At 36.9% G+C, this 16,360-nt stretch overlaps 1 protein-coding gene across 1 annotated transcript in view; it reads right to left on the reverse strand.

The window, feature by feature from the left end:
• Nucleotides 1–16,360, reverse strand: part of LOC128645613 (aldehyde oxidase 2) — a 243,993-nt gene that overhangs the window by 193,426 nt on the left and 34,207 nt on the right. The window contains exon 7 of the mRNA XM_053698720.1: nt 3,211–3,395. Coding sequence (XP_053554695.1) covers nt 3,211–3,395 — 185 coding nt within the window. The remainder of the gene's footprint in view (nt 1–3,210; nt 3,396–16,360) is intronic.

Consider the following 16,360-nt stretch of genomic DNA (forward strand, 5'->3'; position numbering starts at 1 on the left):
TTGAATGAATTGAATTAAGGATCTTCAAATGTAGAATAATTGCCTATTCAAATGTATAGTGTAGGATTAAATACTACTGTAAAATTAAAAAACAAGTATTAATACAATCTAAAAAAAAACCTTAGAAACAGTATGGTAGTAGATATAGTTCAAATATCAAACCAAACTAGATCAATATCATTGTATTATATTAATGGACCATTATAGTAAAAAAAATGTCATGCTCTAATTTGTGGTGGTTCAACACATAGAGGTGCAGGGTCACTAGTCTTAAAGGGATATACAACTTTTTTTTTTCTTTCATGATTTAGATAGAGCATATAATTTTAAACAAACTTTCTAATTTACTTCTATTATCAATTTTTGAAATGCAGGGATGTTTGCTTAGGAGCCAACTCATTTTTTGGAGCACTATATGGCAGCAGTTTTGCAAGAATATTATCTATTTGCAAGAGCAATAGATGTCAGCACTTTTTTCTGGCCATGTAGTACTCCAGACATCCAGGGCCGTCTTTAATATTGATTGGACCCTGGACAAAAAAATTCTTGCCCCCCCCCCCCCCATGCAATTTCGCTCTCCACCCCAACATCCCAAAAAACAACTAAATCAATTTTTTTTTTTATTATTAGCCCAGCGGTGGATCATCCACTGCTGGGCTAATCATTTTTAAAAAAAAAAATAAAAAAAATTGCAATATGTGAAACTGGACCTAAGCAGTACTAATAAGTAAATAAATATATAAATTCCTCCACTGTGGATTCATTTAATATTCTTTTGAATGTGATTCTGGTGTGAGGTTAGCTGGTTAAAGAGATTTAGGGCAGCCAACAGGAGCAAAGCAAGGTAAAGACGGAGGTGGAAGCATGGAGGTGCAGACAAATATAAGTTTACTGACTGGAACAGCAGAACTACTATGGGAAGCTGTAAAATCTGAGACATAGAGAAAATAAAAACTATAAAAATAAACCTTACATTAATGTGTGAAGTATCAGCATGACGCTATACATCAGCCACACCAGCACATGTCGCTTCTTTGCTAGGAACAAGTTCCCTCTCACCCTGAACTAGACAATGCTGCATGGGGAGGGGCGTGTGTGCACTCACTTATTCTTCCCACTGACACCTTTCTACAAAGCACTATTCCCCTAACAAACTTCAGTTAGTTGATCTTAGGGCCACAGCAGAAAGAGCAGGGCTAAGGGAACCAGTTGACTGGATGCTGTCTGTCCAAGGCTGCATGGATAGCCTCAAGACTGAAGAGAGCAGTGTATGCAGCTGCACAGATGCTCAAATCCTCATGTGCCTGCCGCTCCAGCTTTCTGCTGCATGCGCCTACAGTCAGCCCTACCCAGAAACAATCCCCACCACCAGAGCAGTTACCTGGTAACAGTGGTAACCCCAGTAGGACCTTTTATGATGCAGTGGGAAATGGCTGGATGCCGAGTTAGGGCTTTGCATTCAGTGCTGCACAGTGCACATCTAAAACAGCACATGGCACTAGCTTGGCATGTCACATGACACCGGCACGGTCTGGCACAGTTTTTAAAACAAATATAAGCAGAGTACTTTTGACTGTGACAGTATTAGGACTGGATGTGTGTGTTCCCCATGTCACATCAGCAGTCTGGTATGAACCATAAAAAAAAAAAAAAAAAATTTTTTTTTTTTTAGGACTCTTGGGCCCCTCAACAGAGACTGGGCCCAGGGCAGCTGCCCCTTTTGCCCTGTGTTAAAGACGGTCCTGCAGACATCTATCTAGGTATCTCTTTAACACAGAATATCATAGGAACACAGCAAATTTGTAAATATAAGTCAATTGGAAACTTTTTTTAAAACGGTATCCTCTGTCTGAATCATAAAATTAATATTTTGGGTTTCATTTAAAATTATATGCTCTAAGGCAGTGTTTCCCAAATGCAGTCCTCACATACCCCCAACCGGCCTGGTTTTCTTTATAGCTGAACCAGTGCACAGGTGAAATAATCAGCTAATGGGTGACAGCAGGTTAGTGATGAGCTGATGGTTACTGATCAGCTGATTACTTCACCTGTGCACTGGTTCAGCTATAATGAAAACCAGACCTGTTGGGGGTGCGCGAAGACCGCGTTTGGGAAACACTGCTCTAAGTAATTAGAACTTGTTATTTTTCAGACTCTTATTGCCCTTTAAGAAAATGGAACATGTAATTCAAATATCTTAGTGCCTTTTGCTGCTTATTTGCTTACACTAAACTAAACAAAAAATTAGTAGAAAGGTGTAGTTATTTAAACTGTCATTGGATTTATATATACATATATACAATGAGTTTGTATTGTTTTTGCTTTTAAATAATCAGCATGTTTTGTTTTGTTTTTTTGGATTTTTTTTTGCAAAATTTACATTGTTTTGCAGTCCAGGCACATAACCCTTAAAAAATATGTTTTTGTTATTCCAATCTCTGTAGCTAATTAGGGACAACTATAAATTAGCTTCTACACTGATCATAAAATCACTGCAGCTTGCAGCTGGGTCTAGGTTTTGAATCATGCAGAATCCAGTTCAGCCTCTTAGGGGAGTGGAAAAAATAACTACTTTACATTAGAGCAGATACAATGACTTTTCCTAGGGTTTTCATTATGCCTGCCATTTTTACAGGATCTAATTTTTAGGTTAAAATTCCATGAGTGTGATAAACTATGAAGCTGAAGTAATTTGAATGCAAAGAACAAATTTGAAAATTGTGTTCTTGGGGCTATTGAATCAGTCAGAGCTTGCACTGCTGATATATTTGTTTGCAAGTGAGCAGATGCTGAAACACCTTGAGGAGTCGGGGCGGATTTATAAAGCTCCGTATGGAGCTTGATGCCCCTTGTTTCCGGCGAGCCTTTAGGCTGGCCGGAAATAGCAGTTATGAAGCAGCGGTCTAAAGGCTGCTCTGAGGTCCGTCTGCTCTGCGGCTGCAAACATCAGTCCGTCCGATCCTATATGATCGGGCTTATTGACCCCCCCTGCTAGCGGCTGATTGGCCGTGAATCTGCAAGGGCCGCATTGCACCAGCATTTCAAAAGAACTGCTGGTGCAATGATAAATGCAGACAGCGTACGCTGTCGGCATTTATCGCTGTGCAGCGGACATGATGCGCTACATAGTGTCATGTCCACTTGCACATTAATAAATATAACCCGAAGCCTTTACTTTACACACAGTTCCCAGATGCCAGTGATACATACCTGCCAATCAGATGTTCGCTGACTATCTGTGCAAATTCACGAGCAGGCTCAGACCCACCATAATACATGTCCATACCCAGGATAAGATCCGTGCCTTCTCTGAATATAACTTTTATGGCAGCAACAGAAGCAGGTGCTGCATTTCCCCATCTTTGGACTTGTCTGAAAGCCGAAACAAACTCCCACTGAAAAAGAAATAAACAAATAATGAAATAATCAGCTGATATCATTCGGGATTTGTTATGTAGATTTAAAAATATAGTTTTTTTCTAAAACTTATACTGTTTGTCATGAGTCACAGATATATGAGTCTAACCAAAGAAAACAATTACACATTATGTAAGTATAAGTCTGATGTATTTTACACTACAGTTATATATTTCTCCATCATTCATTATGTTCTATGAGATTAAGAAAGAAAGAAAGAATTACTAAGCAGTAAAAGCTTTCCTTCTATAGCTGTATAGGAGTAAATCATTCCCATAGCGAGTCTGTAAAATAAAAGGATGATTACAATTGGAAGGTTTATTTCCCTTTTGTTGCCCTAATATTAATATTTATGACATAGAGAAGCTACATTCTATGTTATCCAATAAATACTTCCCATTTCCTTCCACCATTCACTCTCTTATAAGCAGTAAATGCACCTTGGTATAATGTAAGGGAAATGTATTACAGCCCTTTTGAAGACTCATTGAACTGCTTCCCTATTACTGTCCTAACTGCGTCTTTCAGAAATGTTAAGCAAGATTATTTTTTTAGTAAAATTAAAAGAACAGGGCTATCAGGGCATTGTAACAGGCAAAATTACTTAATCCTCTAAAATGTTGAAAAATAAAGTGAAACAAATTGGTGATAATCATGTTGAATCACAAATATGGCTGCTCCACAGTACTGTCCTGTCAGTGTGATGATTCTTTGATGAAGGCAACTTGCTCATGATAATGAGTCATCAGTTATTAGTGTTGACTGATGTCAATTTATTGGTTACTCACTTTCAGCAAATCAAAGGTCAGGAAATGTCTGCTTTGTGGTTAATAATAAAGTCTATTACCACTGCGCTTTGAGAAAGGATAGCAATGATACAGGCTTTAAATTGGTTTCAAATTGTGAGCTGCATAAAAAAAAAATGTAGTAGGCTGTGACTTAAGAGACTTTCCAAGCACAGACAAAAAAGCAGCACTCTTTGTATATAATTATAGTGCAGGACACAATGTAGATTCATATTAAATTATCATATTGTTGTGTCTGGAGGGGAGTGACGTGACCTGTCTAGGAAGCTCTTTTTCATACAACAATTTTTCATTAAAAATATTAGAATATGCCTCAAAACCTGGGTGAACAAACCTTTAACTTGGTGGGGACGAATACAGGCCATAAAGATGACCACTCTGCCTAGAATTTTATACATCCTACAAGACCTGCCACTTCATATCCCCAGATGGTACAATACTCAACTACAAAACAGCCTTAACACATTTGTCTGAGGGAAATGTAGACCTAGAATCAATAGAGATACAATGTACAGACCAATTTTATATGGAAGACTAGGGCTACCCAAGATTGAGGATTATTACCAAGCGGTGACATTACAGAGAGTGTTAGATTGGCACAGGAAAAGAGAACATAAGGGTAACATTAGATTCACACGTACTTAAAACACCCCTAGTCCATGCTTTATGTTGGGTACCAAACAACCTTAGGCCACCTCAATGTCAACACCTCGATATACATAAACAGTTATTCAAAAACTGGGATCACATAATTGCTACTAGGCCACATATTTCTACTAGTAGATCTCCTCTATTCCCAATCACACTAAATGTGGAAATGGTGGGCGGACTAGACAAAGGATTCAAGAGGCTTACTGAATGGGACTACACAATTCCATTGTTTAACTTTACAGAAGCAGGAAAGCTCTTGGAAAGAGATAAATTAAAAAATTTAGCTGACGGCAGATTCACTAATTGGCTGAAATATGCCCAATTTCACCACTATATTCACACATCTCCATTCAAAACAGACCTCCTAAGACAACTTACCCCCCTTGAACAAATGTGTTATAACAGAGTAACGTTAAAAGAAACGCTGTCCATATCTCGTAAACTCCTTATAAACAACCTTCACAACATCCTCCCATCATACACCATAAAATGGAACTTAGACTTAGCAGAACAAATAAAACATAGCACTTTGGACAAGATCTTTAGATCAATTAAGAAGTCTTTGTCGTCCCCAAATATTATAATTAAATTATAAAATCCTTCTCCGGTGGTATTTGACCCCGTTGAGACTAAACAATATATACCCGAACACGTCCCGCATGTGTTGGCGAGGATGCGGAGAGTGTGGTAGCTTAATACACATGTGGTGGCACTGTCATAGAGTAAGCCCCCTGTGGTTGGCCATAGAGTTGCATTTTAAACAGACTATATCAGCCGACTTCACATTAACCCCAAACACCGACTTATTAAATGACTTTCCTAAATTGACGTGTAGCCTAAAATTACTAACCCTACAAATAGGTCTTAATAGTGCGAGAATACTGATAGCACGTCACTGGAAAATACCCACTAAAAATATGTGGATAGACGAAGTAGATGAACAATTCTCTCTGGAAAAGTACTGTATGGCTACCTTCGTCATAATAAATTAGAAACCTTCCTAAGCGCAAGGTTCATATGGGAGGAGTCACTCCTGAGACCTGCCATTCCACCCACTCCGCGCATCCCACATACTTCCCAAATCCAAAATGCGAATAATGTTGGCCTATAGGCACCATCTCCACTAACATAGAGACAAGATAACATACCTACATAGATGGAACTCCACAGTCGGGCAGATTGAGTATATCAGAACCACTACTAACATCCACGGTTATCACCCATGGTTAGTGAGATTCAACCTTAAAAGACCTATGTACGAAAATGAGAATACCTTGCGAGATTTATTTATTTATTGATAGCATTGTTGTGAAAGTTTGTTGTTTGATTTAACACATACCCTGTTTAGTTACACTTCTGAAACTCTGCATCAAAGAATCAGGACTGAAAAGAAGACTTTGCTCTCTTAGCAATTGTAACCAACTGTAATAACTATAACCCAGTATATGTAATCAATGTATTCATATGTCATTATACTTTTGTTCTTCAGCAAAGTCCATAATAATAAAAACAAATATATATATTACAATATGAAAAACACTGTAACACTGTATTATGTATATATAATTGTTTTATTTCACATATTGCTATGTATGGAGGAGAGTTTAGTCCCCTGTCTAGAAAGCTATTTTCCGTATTTAATACATTTAATATAAGTTTCCTTGCTCAGGAATATTTAGCTCTATCTAATATCTAATCTTCTAATAGTCCTATCAAATTGCCTAGTGTTAATTTAAAGGGACAGAAAACAATTATTAAAATTAAGCATTTTAGTTTTAAGACAAGTATAATGATCTGATAATTTTAACTTTTCTGTTCATATGTTATGCTTTTAGGCATGACTTATACCCCAAACTTGAGAGCTATCCCTCTGCATTGGCCACCCAATGCATAAGAATTTTTTGTTCTGAACTTGTCAGTAAATATTGTATCCAAACAGAATTCACCTTTGACGTATATACATATATATTGGTGTATGTACACATATTAACACATAGATATATATGTATATAATCATATACATATATATTTACACTTTGCTGCCATCGCTGCGCTAGTTACCCCCTTCGCTGTGCGATGTTCTCACGCCGTGTCTTTTAGGGTATGAGAACGAGGCTCCCATAGGAGCCTATGGAAGCACGCTCTCATGAGCGCAATGCTTCCCAGCAATGTGAACGCTGTCAACTTGTAATACCAGTGCACATCGATATTTAGCGTTCCACTTGTAATCTAGCCCTTAACACTGTATATAAAACTATTTGTAAAAACAGTGGGACTTTAATTCACTAAAATATTTAAACACGTTTCCTTTGTAAAATATTTACTATTTAGAGATGTTATTTGATTTAATTTAATAAGCTAAAGTAGGTAAAATAGATCATTGTAAATACATTAAAGAGGAGAAACTGTTACAGTACACTGTCCCTTTAATCAGGGGTCTCTCCAGATCCTACCTAGAGTGCAGGATCTGGATTCCTCCCTGATTAACCCCTTAAAACCCAGCAATGTAAACTGTTTGTCACTGGTCTTTAAGGGTTTTTCAGGCTACCGGCACTATTCCGGGAGGTCTGATGGAGAGAGGTCATAACAGCGTAGTTTTGCCACTGGCAGTGAGACCAGCTGGCTTATGGCCTGAAAAACCCTTAATGACCAGCGTGGTCGTTAAAGGGTTAAAGTCAGTCACCAGGCATCTGATATAATTAGTTTTATTAACTGAGCTGTGAGTACTTCATTAGCCCTCTAGTGATTCGCTATGAACCTTAATGGACAACTATTGTTAATAACAGACCTTAAATAGACAACATGAGCTTATCATTTCCGTAGATTTTTATCATTTACATCAATTGATCATCCACAGAGATTTGTTAATGCTTAAATCATAACTTTTATTTGTGAGTTAATCATTTAATTTTAGGTGAATATAATTAATCTGAGCCCATTTTAATCTTGTCCTGTAAATCAGATAGTGGCAGTGACAAGATATTGAAATCATTAAGCTCTAAAAAAAAAAAAAAAAAAAAAACACAAAAAAAGTCACAAAAATAAACCAGGTCCTATGTGAAAAAAACCTCTGGTATTGAAAATCACTACTATATATATATATATATATATATATATATATATATATATATATATATATATATATATATATATATTTCTTCATTAATCAGTATGACACTTTGAAGATTTGATTGTATTAAAAAAAAAAACAGAAACCTGCAGGACCCCTATCCAGTGGGTCAGTGAGTCAAGAAATTGCACAAGGGAAATAAAGTCTAAGAATTCCACAAGACTGGCGGTAGTGTCACTGAAAGACCCTGACTGTGTACGTGTGTACGTGTATGAGGGCTACACCTTTTTGTGGGGAAGACTACTTTCTCATAAACATGTATGGTAATATTTCACAATTTTAAACATTTATATTAAATGTACAATGTACTCAGACGAGAAGCAAAGGTTCACTGTACTCAAAGCAGCGGCAGGAACACCTTTTCAAATGAGCCAGACTCTCATTCTCTCTCCCCCACCCCATTGGATGACTGATTTCTGCAGCTACATCTATTTGTAAACAATTTAATACACTCCAGCAGGTAACATTGAGAACAACTTATAGGGGAGACAAATGTACAGTACAACAATAAATATATCAGTGGAATTTCTAAAGTTAATAAAAAATAACTAATTAAATTTGATTTGTAAAGATGGAATTGCTCTTCTATGTTGCCTGTGGGGTGCAAAGTACTGGCAGGATTGCTGTCAGCCTGAGGGTTAATGATTTTATTAATTTTTCTTTAGTAAATATTTTAGAAATGTTGTTAATCAGCATGTTCAAATAACCTTCCTGGAAAAGCTATAAACATTTTATGACATGATAAATGAAAATAAAATCCAGGTAAATGATAATTATTAAAGAGACATGTATATTAATACAAATGCTTTTTAACAATAGAGCAGTCTTTTTATTTTTTGCCGGCCAGCCCTAGAACAATATAAGAACTATTGTGCTATTATGATGAAATTAATGAAAATAAACAAAGCTGGGGCCACACACCCTGCTCCAGATACAGCCAGAAGAGCCAATCACATGCTGCAAGTTGTTCAAGTACTGGTTAGCCAACAATTTCAACTACTTCATCATTAATGTACGTTTTATTTATCTATACTTTATGTCCCATAAACTTATTCTGTGTGAAGGAGCACTCAAACTTCATCCAGAAAGAGGATACCCATAAACGGAACAAGTGCTCTTGTGTATGAGTTAATTGCGCTAGTAATGGTGAATTTCATACACCTGTGGTGTTATTTGGAAACTTTTGTTCTCTAAAAATGAACATTCCCTACTAGTCACACAGCTGAGTCTTGAGACTAGATTGGATCAGTTTCTGCTGGTCCCAAGCAATACTTCTATTATGTGTTTAACCACTTTGCAGGGTTGAACACATAGCACTAAAGGGTTGCTAGTCTTACATATTAGGTCAAATCATTTTTTGACTATAATGACCTTTTAATTAAAAAGAGGAGAATCTCACATGCTGTCAGAATTAGTTATCCCAACTCTGGACTTAAAATTGGGTGTTTATAAAAAAACAAACAAAAAAAAAAAACATGGTTTTCTAAATAAAATATAAGCTTATAACAATAAAAAAAAAACTAAACTCTTATTTTTATTTTTATTTTAAAGCATTGATATAAAATTCTCAGTTCTGGTGTTTCAGTAAGAGGAATTAACTGAAAATGTAAAATTATGAAAAGATTGCTTAAAACCTTTTGAATATGTTGGCTCAACAACTGTTGTTTCCAGGTACATATCCCTAAATCCAGAATTATTCCAAAATCCAGAATTATTCCAAAATGCAGACAATCATTATTATTATTTTTTTAATTATTAAAAAAAAAAAAAAAATTCCTCACCAGTAAGTCTCTGCCTCTGTCTTTGGTTTTATTTTAGTGCACTAAAATGCATATGGCTAGTCTATATTATTTAAAACAACACCTATTACCTTTCTGAGTATTGTACTATCTTTCTGCTGTTACTATGTATACAAAGGTATGCAAATTATATAAATTACCTTTAGGTTGCACGTATAAGCTGTTTAATGATATGAAAATATTTCCTAAATAACATAAGATTTTATTGACATTTAGTAACATCCGTTCTTTAAGCTGTCTCATTTTAATCCAAACTATTCTAAAATTCAAACCTTTTCTAGACCCAAGCAGTCTGGATAAAGAGTTTTCTACCTGTACCATGTATTGTATAAAATAATGATAACATTTTTTTTTTCCATTCTGTGTTAACTTTTAACAGTTTTGGAGGATATCTACAACTTAAATCTTCTAAACCTATATAGAATGCAATTAAAGTTGACATTTGTTAATGGTATAACCAGGTGGCGGATCTATTAGAGTTGCAGCCGGCGTGACTGCACCTGGGCCCATGACTGGGTGAGGGCCCAGAATCATAGCAGCAACAGCTTGGCGCACAAAATAAAATTGTGCTTTATTTTTTTTATTTTATTTTTATTCTGCTGTACCACCGTGTATAAATGACATGTGGCTCTAAGCAGGTCACGTTCAGGGTCATGTGCTGTATTGGCGGTGGGGCTTGCTTTGTCATTAGGCTCTGAGCCAGGAGTTATTTTGGCCTGGAGTGTGGAAACCTGGAGCGCACGCTGCACTGCGTGTGGAACATGGCTCGGCTGGGCATGGTCACAGTGACTGACACACACTGGCAGGCAGAGCAGAGTTAAAATCTTAAAGCAAATGAAGAGGAAGAAACAATATCCCTACAAGGTAAATTAATTGGGGGACAAGTCCTCACCATGTAGGAAGGCTTTGTGGTCACGTTATTTTAATATGCTAGTGATTGTCAGTCAGGAACAATTCATGTTTTTTTGCAGATAAGACCACATAGACTTATTATTTGTGGGGTAAAACTTGAATTGGAATATTGGGTTACCTTAGCTTACATATATTTACCAGTAAACTTTTGAATCGCTCCCTGCACATTTTCTTTTGACTTTTTTCATGTTTGAACAAGGAGATGACAATTATAAAAAATAGTCTTCTTTTAATCTAATAAATTGTTTCTAGGTCCATAATTTAATTTAAAATTAGGAACTATTTGTTAGTTTAAAAAAAATAATGTTTTGGGGCATACAAGCACAAGACGTTTTACTGTTGTATGGCCATTTGGGCTCTGGCTGTGGAACTATTTCTATATCCTGGAAATCAGTTTAACTTCCTGCCAGTGGGCATTATATATAATTATATCACTTTCCAGTTAGGGAGAATGATTGTGTTAAAGATAATTACCTTAGTTTTGATTATGCTGACCAGGGGTGGAACTACCATTGGTGGAGCAGGTGCAGTCACACCAGCGCCCAAGTGCTAGGGAGCCCATAGCAGCCAGTCTATACATAGGTGTTTGCCTATGTGGTCATTTTCTGTATATAGATAATCATCATTATACTTTGCAGCATACTCATCAGTGTATAAATGCATCATTATATAGTGCAACATGTTCACTATTAGTGTAAAGGTATTCCATCATTATAAAGCACAGCATAATCAGTGTATGCACACTCATCAAATTTAAACAGAGTAAAGTGCTCATCAGGGTATAGTGTATAAAAACTCACATTATTGTACAGCAAAGTATGCTCACTGGCAGTGTATATATATGTGTGTGTGTATATATATATATATATATATATATATATATATATATACACGGGGGGGGGGAAATGTTTTGACTAGATCCACTACTGGGTATAACTCACATAATAAACACTAAAACTGATGTTCAAATGTAAAGAGCACACAAGTTGAAAAAATGGTTGCAGCATATTGTTGAGAAATGGCTTAGCTGTAAAAGACTGTTTTGGGGTAACTAGTAAACTGTTATCATTTCAGGATCACATGATCATTACTTTTTCATTTGACAATAAAATAAGCTCTTGATGTGTTCAAAGAGGCAATGGTAAAATGCATGTACATCCTAAAGTGCGGACAATCACGTTCTGTTTGTCCAGGTGCTGTGCTGCTTTTTCTATTTTATTTCATGTTTGATCTGATGTTTGGCTTTAAAACTCTTTCTGTATATTATATTACCTTTGATGTTGGATGTTTTATTGCTAGATGCTGATTTATGGTGCTTTAATAACAGCATGTTTCCATTTATTGGTGCAATACTCTGAAGCTGCTGTTCGCCACAGTTATAATGGGGATATATTTTGCTTTGTTGATACACTGTGTTACGCAGTTGATGTATTATTGGTAGTGTCATTCAGTACCTGGGGGCCGAATTATCAAGCTCCGAATGCCCCTGTTTCCGTGCGAGCATTCCAGTTCCCCAGAAACAGCAGTTATGAAGCACACTGAGCATGGAGAAGAGAAAGAGCAGCAAAGAATTGTCAGGATTTGAGAACAAAAATTGTGGAAAAGGATGGACAATCTCGAGGTTACAGGTCCATCTTGAGAGATCTTAATGCTCCTGTGTCATCTGTGTGCAACATTGTCAATAAGTTTACAGCCCATGGCACTGTAGCTAATCTCCCTGGACGTGGACGAAAGAGAAAAATTGATCAAAGATTGCAACGATGGATTGTTCGAATGGTGGATAAAGAACCTCAATCAACTTCCAGACAAATTCAAGCTGACCTTCAGGCACAGGTACAAATATACGTCACCATCTGAATGAAAAGAGACACTATGGTAGGAGACCCAGGAGGACCCCACTGCTGAAACAGAAGCATTAAAAAGCCAGATTGGAGTTTGCCAAAATTTACCTGAGGAAGCCAAAACCCAGATTAAACAAAATGACAGCTTTTTGGTAAAGCCCATCATTCTACTGTTTTCAGAAAAAGAAATGAGGCTTTTAAAGAAAAGAATACAGTCCCTACAGTCAAACATGGTGGAGGTTCACTAATGTTTTGGGGTTGCTTTGCTGCTTCAGGCACTGGATGTCTTGACTGTGTGCATGGTATTATGAAATCTGAAGACTACCAAAGAATTCTGTGGTGCAATGTAGGGCCCAGTGTCAGAAAATTGGGTCTCCGTTGGAGGTCATCGGTCTTAAAGCAGGACAATGATCCAAAGCACACGTCAAAAAGCACTCAGAAATGGTTTAAGACAAAGCGCTGGAGAGTACTGAACTGGCCAGAAATGAGCCCAGATCTCAATCATTGTTTACATAAAAAAATCCTGCGGCACACCACCATCACAAAATTTTACAAAATCACACATTGTAGCCTAATACAGTATATATATATATATATATATATATATATATATATATATATATATATATATATATATATATATATATATATATATATATATATATATATATATATACACACATACCGGTGTGTGTGTATATATATATATATATATATATATATATATATATATATATATATATATATATATAAACAACTTAGTCAATTCAATTCAATTAAGCTTTATTAACATGACAGTAACTACAACTGTATTGCCAAATCTAGAGGCACAATAATAACAATCAAAAGTTCAAAGTAGGGAGGCTGTTAGGGGGGTACCAGTGATGAAAATAAATTCTTAGGTTATATGCAGTAGTTCCATGCAAGTAAAAGTTCCGCTTGTTAGGGCAGTAAGCAGTGTACAAGTATTGAGCCCAAAATCAGAAACTACTGGGGCCCAAGTGATCCTACTGTTAAAGGCCATAAGCCTTGGGGGCACTAGTATAAGAGTTTCACAATCAGTGTAGGATAAGCACCAATTCACAGTGGCACACCTGACAATCTCTCACGGCACACTAGTGTGCCATGGCACAGAAGTGGTTGGAAATCACTGCCATACATAGAGCACCTGTGGAGAGATCTCGAAACAACAGTTGTAAAAAGGAACCCTTCCAATCTGAGAAACCTAGAGCAGTTGGCAAAAGAAGAGTGGTCCAAAATTCCAGTAGAGAGATGTAAGAAATGAATTGATGGTTACAGGAAGCGATTGATTTCAGTTATTTTTTCCAAGGGGTGTGCTACCAAATATTAAATTGAGGGTGCCAATAATTTTGTCCAGTCCATTTTTGGAGTTTTCTGTGGAATGTATCAGATTTGGCTTTTTTTTCTCCACTTTTTTGTGTCATACCAATACAAACAAAAGAAATAAACACGAGAATGCCTAAACATTTGTAATTGCAACAATTTTCTGGGAGAAGTGGTGCAATATCTGACAGAAATGCAGGTGTGCCAATATTTTTGGCCATGACTATATATATATATATGTGTGTGTGTGTAAATAATTTTACTAAATGCCAACACCTTTGTTAAATACAGTAAATTAGCACATTTATAGTACATCATGATGTCTGTCATCATCTCTAGTTTTGAATGAATACTAATATAATGGGTGTTACTGACTTTGGTTTCAGATAAGAACTCCCAATATGGCTGAATAACTAGATCAGCTGAAGTGACTGAATAACTAGATTATGTATATAACTACAATAGGTCCTACAGATTGATAGCAATATGTTCCTATCAGTGAGTTAAAAAGTACATAAATCACCTCCTGTTTTGTGTAAAAATTGTGCTTTGTCCCACCCTAGCTACAGAGGCCAAAAACCAATAGCTGTGTCCTAGTTTTTCAAAATGCTGCTGCCTGTTTAATTTGCAGGTTATAGAATTTGCTTTTTGGTACGGTATACAATTATGTGTAACAGTTGTCTGGGCTTTGAAACATTCATTTTTCTATCCTAAATACAGTGAGGTGTTTTTTTTTCTTCTTAACTGAAGGGGTGTGTCCACCAATAGCGATGTAGGAATTGTCTTTATTTGCCAGTGAGCAATCTATTCAATGGATTCGGTTGTGCACATAAACTACTTGTTAACGTCAATATCAATGTAATCAGTTTTAATTTTTAATGAAGAATAATATTTTCCACATGTTCAATTACTCTTCTTCCATTTGTATGAAAAAATATACTTTAGATTACCACTGATTTATAAAAGCTTAGCAAATGGCAACAAGGCAACCCCTGTCACCTTTCACAGCATAAAAACAAATCTGTTTGAGGGTTTTTATTAATCTAACCAATGATACAAAAGTATTCGCCATATACATTCCTGAATTCACTAAGCAGTTTCTCAAGCTTTGTAAACCTCAGCAGCCTCCTACCTTCCTAGTTTGTATGTTATACCAGGCAGCTAATGAAAGGGACAGTAAATGTAGTCATTAAGAAACCCCCCTCATGCATTCAAATCAAAATGATACTCCTTCATCCATAAGAAAATTCACCTTTTATTACATACAGACACCTTTCTTCTATACATCATCAGGCTGTACCACTCTCGCCATTGAGCAAATAGAGTATGCGCTGCTACAGTGACCCAGTCGAGCACTAAGGAGCTATGCAAGTGTTCTATCGAAAACTCGAAGTAATCGAAAACTCTAAGATTATGTCACTTCCGGTGAATCAATACATCTGATTGGTTGTGCATCCTGTCCCTCACAGAGACACAGGCAAATCAGATGGGACTGTAATTGCCTATCTTCACTGTCTATTTTGCTTCTGCCTTGGGAGTTCAAGGGGGCAAAGCCCCCCTTGTTAACCTCATTCCCCAAGGTTTACTTGGGGTGAATGCCAGAGGATCGGCGGTGTGCCCCACAGGCAGAAGCAAGAACAGATAGTGAAAATGGAAGAGTCCCCGGAAGTGACGTCATCTTGGAGTTTTAGATTTCTTGGATATTTTGACAGAACACAAGCTCTCTTCAGTCCTGAATTGTAACTCTGTAAAGACCATTTAGAGCTTGGCAAAAATAATGGAGCACAAACTCATATGACTCAATGGTGGGACTGTACGCATGTGAATGACGTATTTGTTAAAAAAAACTATCAGAGATGGAAAGGCAGTCTGGGTGTAACTGAAAAATAAACTTTTTTTTATGGATTTTTTTGTATAAAACAATTTCTGAGGGGTTGTCTTTTTAAATAAAGACATCAGAGGTAAGTCTGTTGAGGAGGAGCTTTTTAATAACTAAACTCATAGGGGCCCATTTATCAAGCTCTGTATGGAGCTTGAGGGCCCGTGTGCCTGAAGGCTTGCCAGAAACACCTGTTATGAAGCAGCGGTCTAAAGACCGATGGTCCATAACCTGTCCGCCTGCTCTCAAGAGGTGGACAGAGATCACCGCAATTCAACCCGATCAAATACGATCGGGTTGATTGACACCTCCCTGCTAGCGGATGATTGGCTGTGAATCTGCAGGGGGCGGCATTGCTCCAGCAGTTCCCAAGAGCTGCTGGTGCAATGCTGAATGCGGAGAGCGTTTTGGTCCCCGCATTCAGCAAGGTCTGTCGGACATGATCCGCAATGTTGGATCATGTCCAACAGGCCTTTCATAAATAGGGGCCATAGTCCCATTAAATAAAAAATAGGCAGAAAAGTGAACATTAATGAATCAGAAGCATAGAATAACATAGGAACTAGTGAAACAAGAGAGAC

The sequence above is a fragment of the Bombina bombina genome, chromosome 1 (assembly GCF_027579735.1).
Source record: "Bombina bombina isolate aBomBom1 chromosome 1, aBomBom1.pri, whole genome shotgun sequence".
Taxonomy (NCBI): Eukaryota; Metazoa; Chordata; class Amphibia; order Anura; family Bombinatoridae; genus Bombina; species Bombina bombina.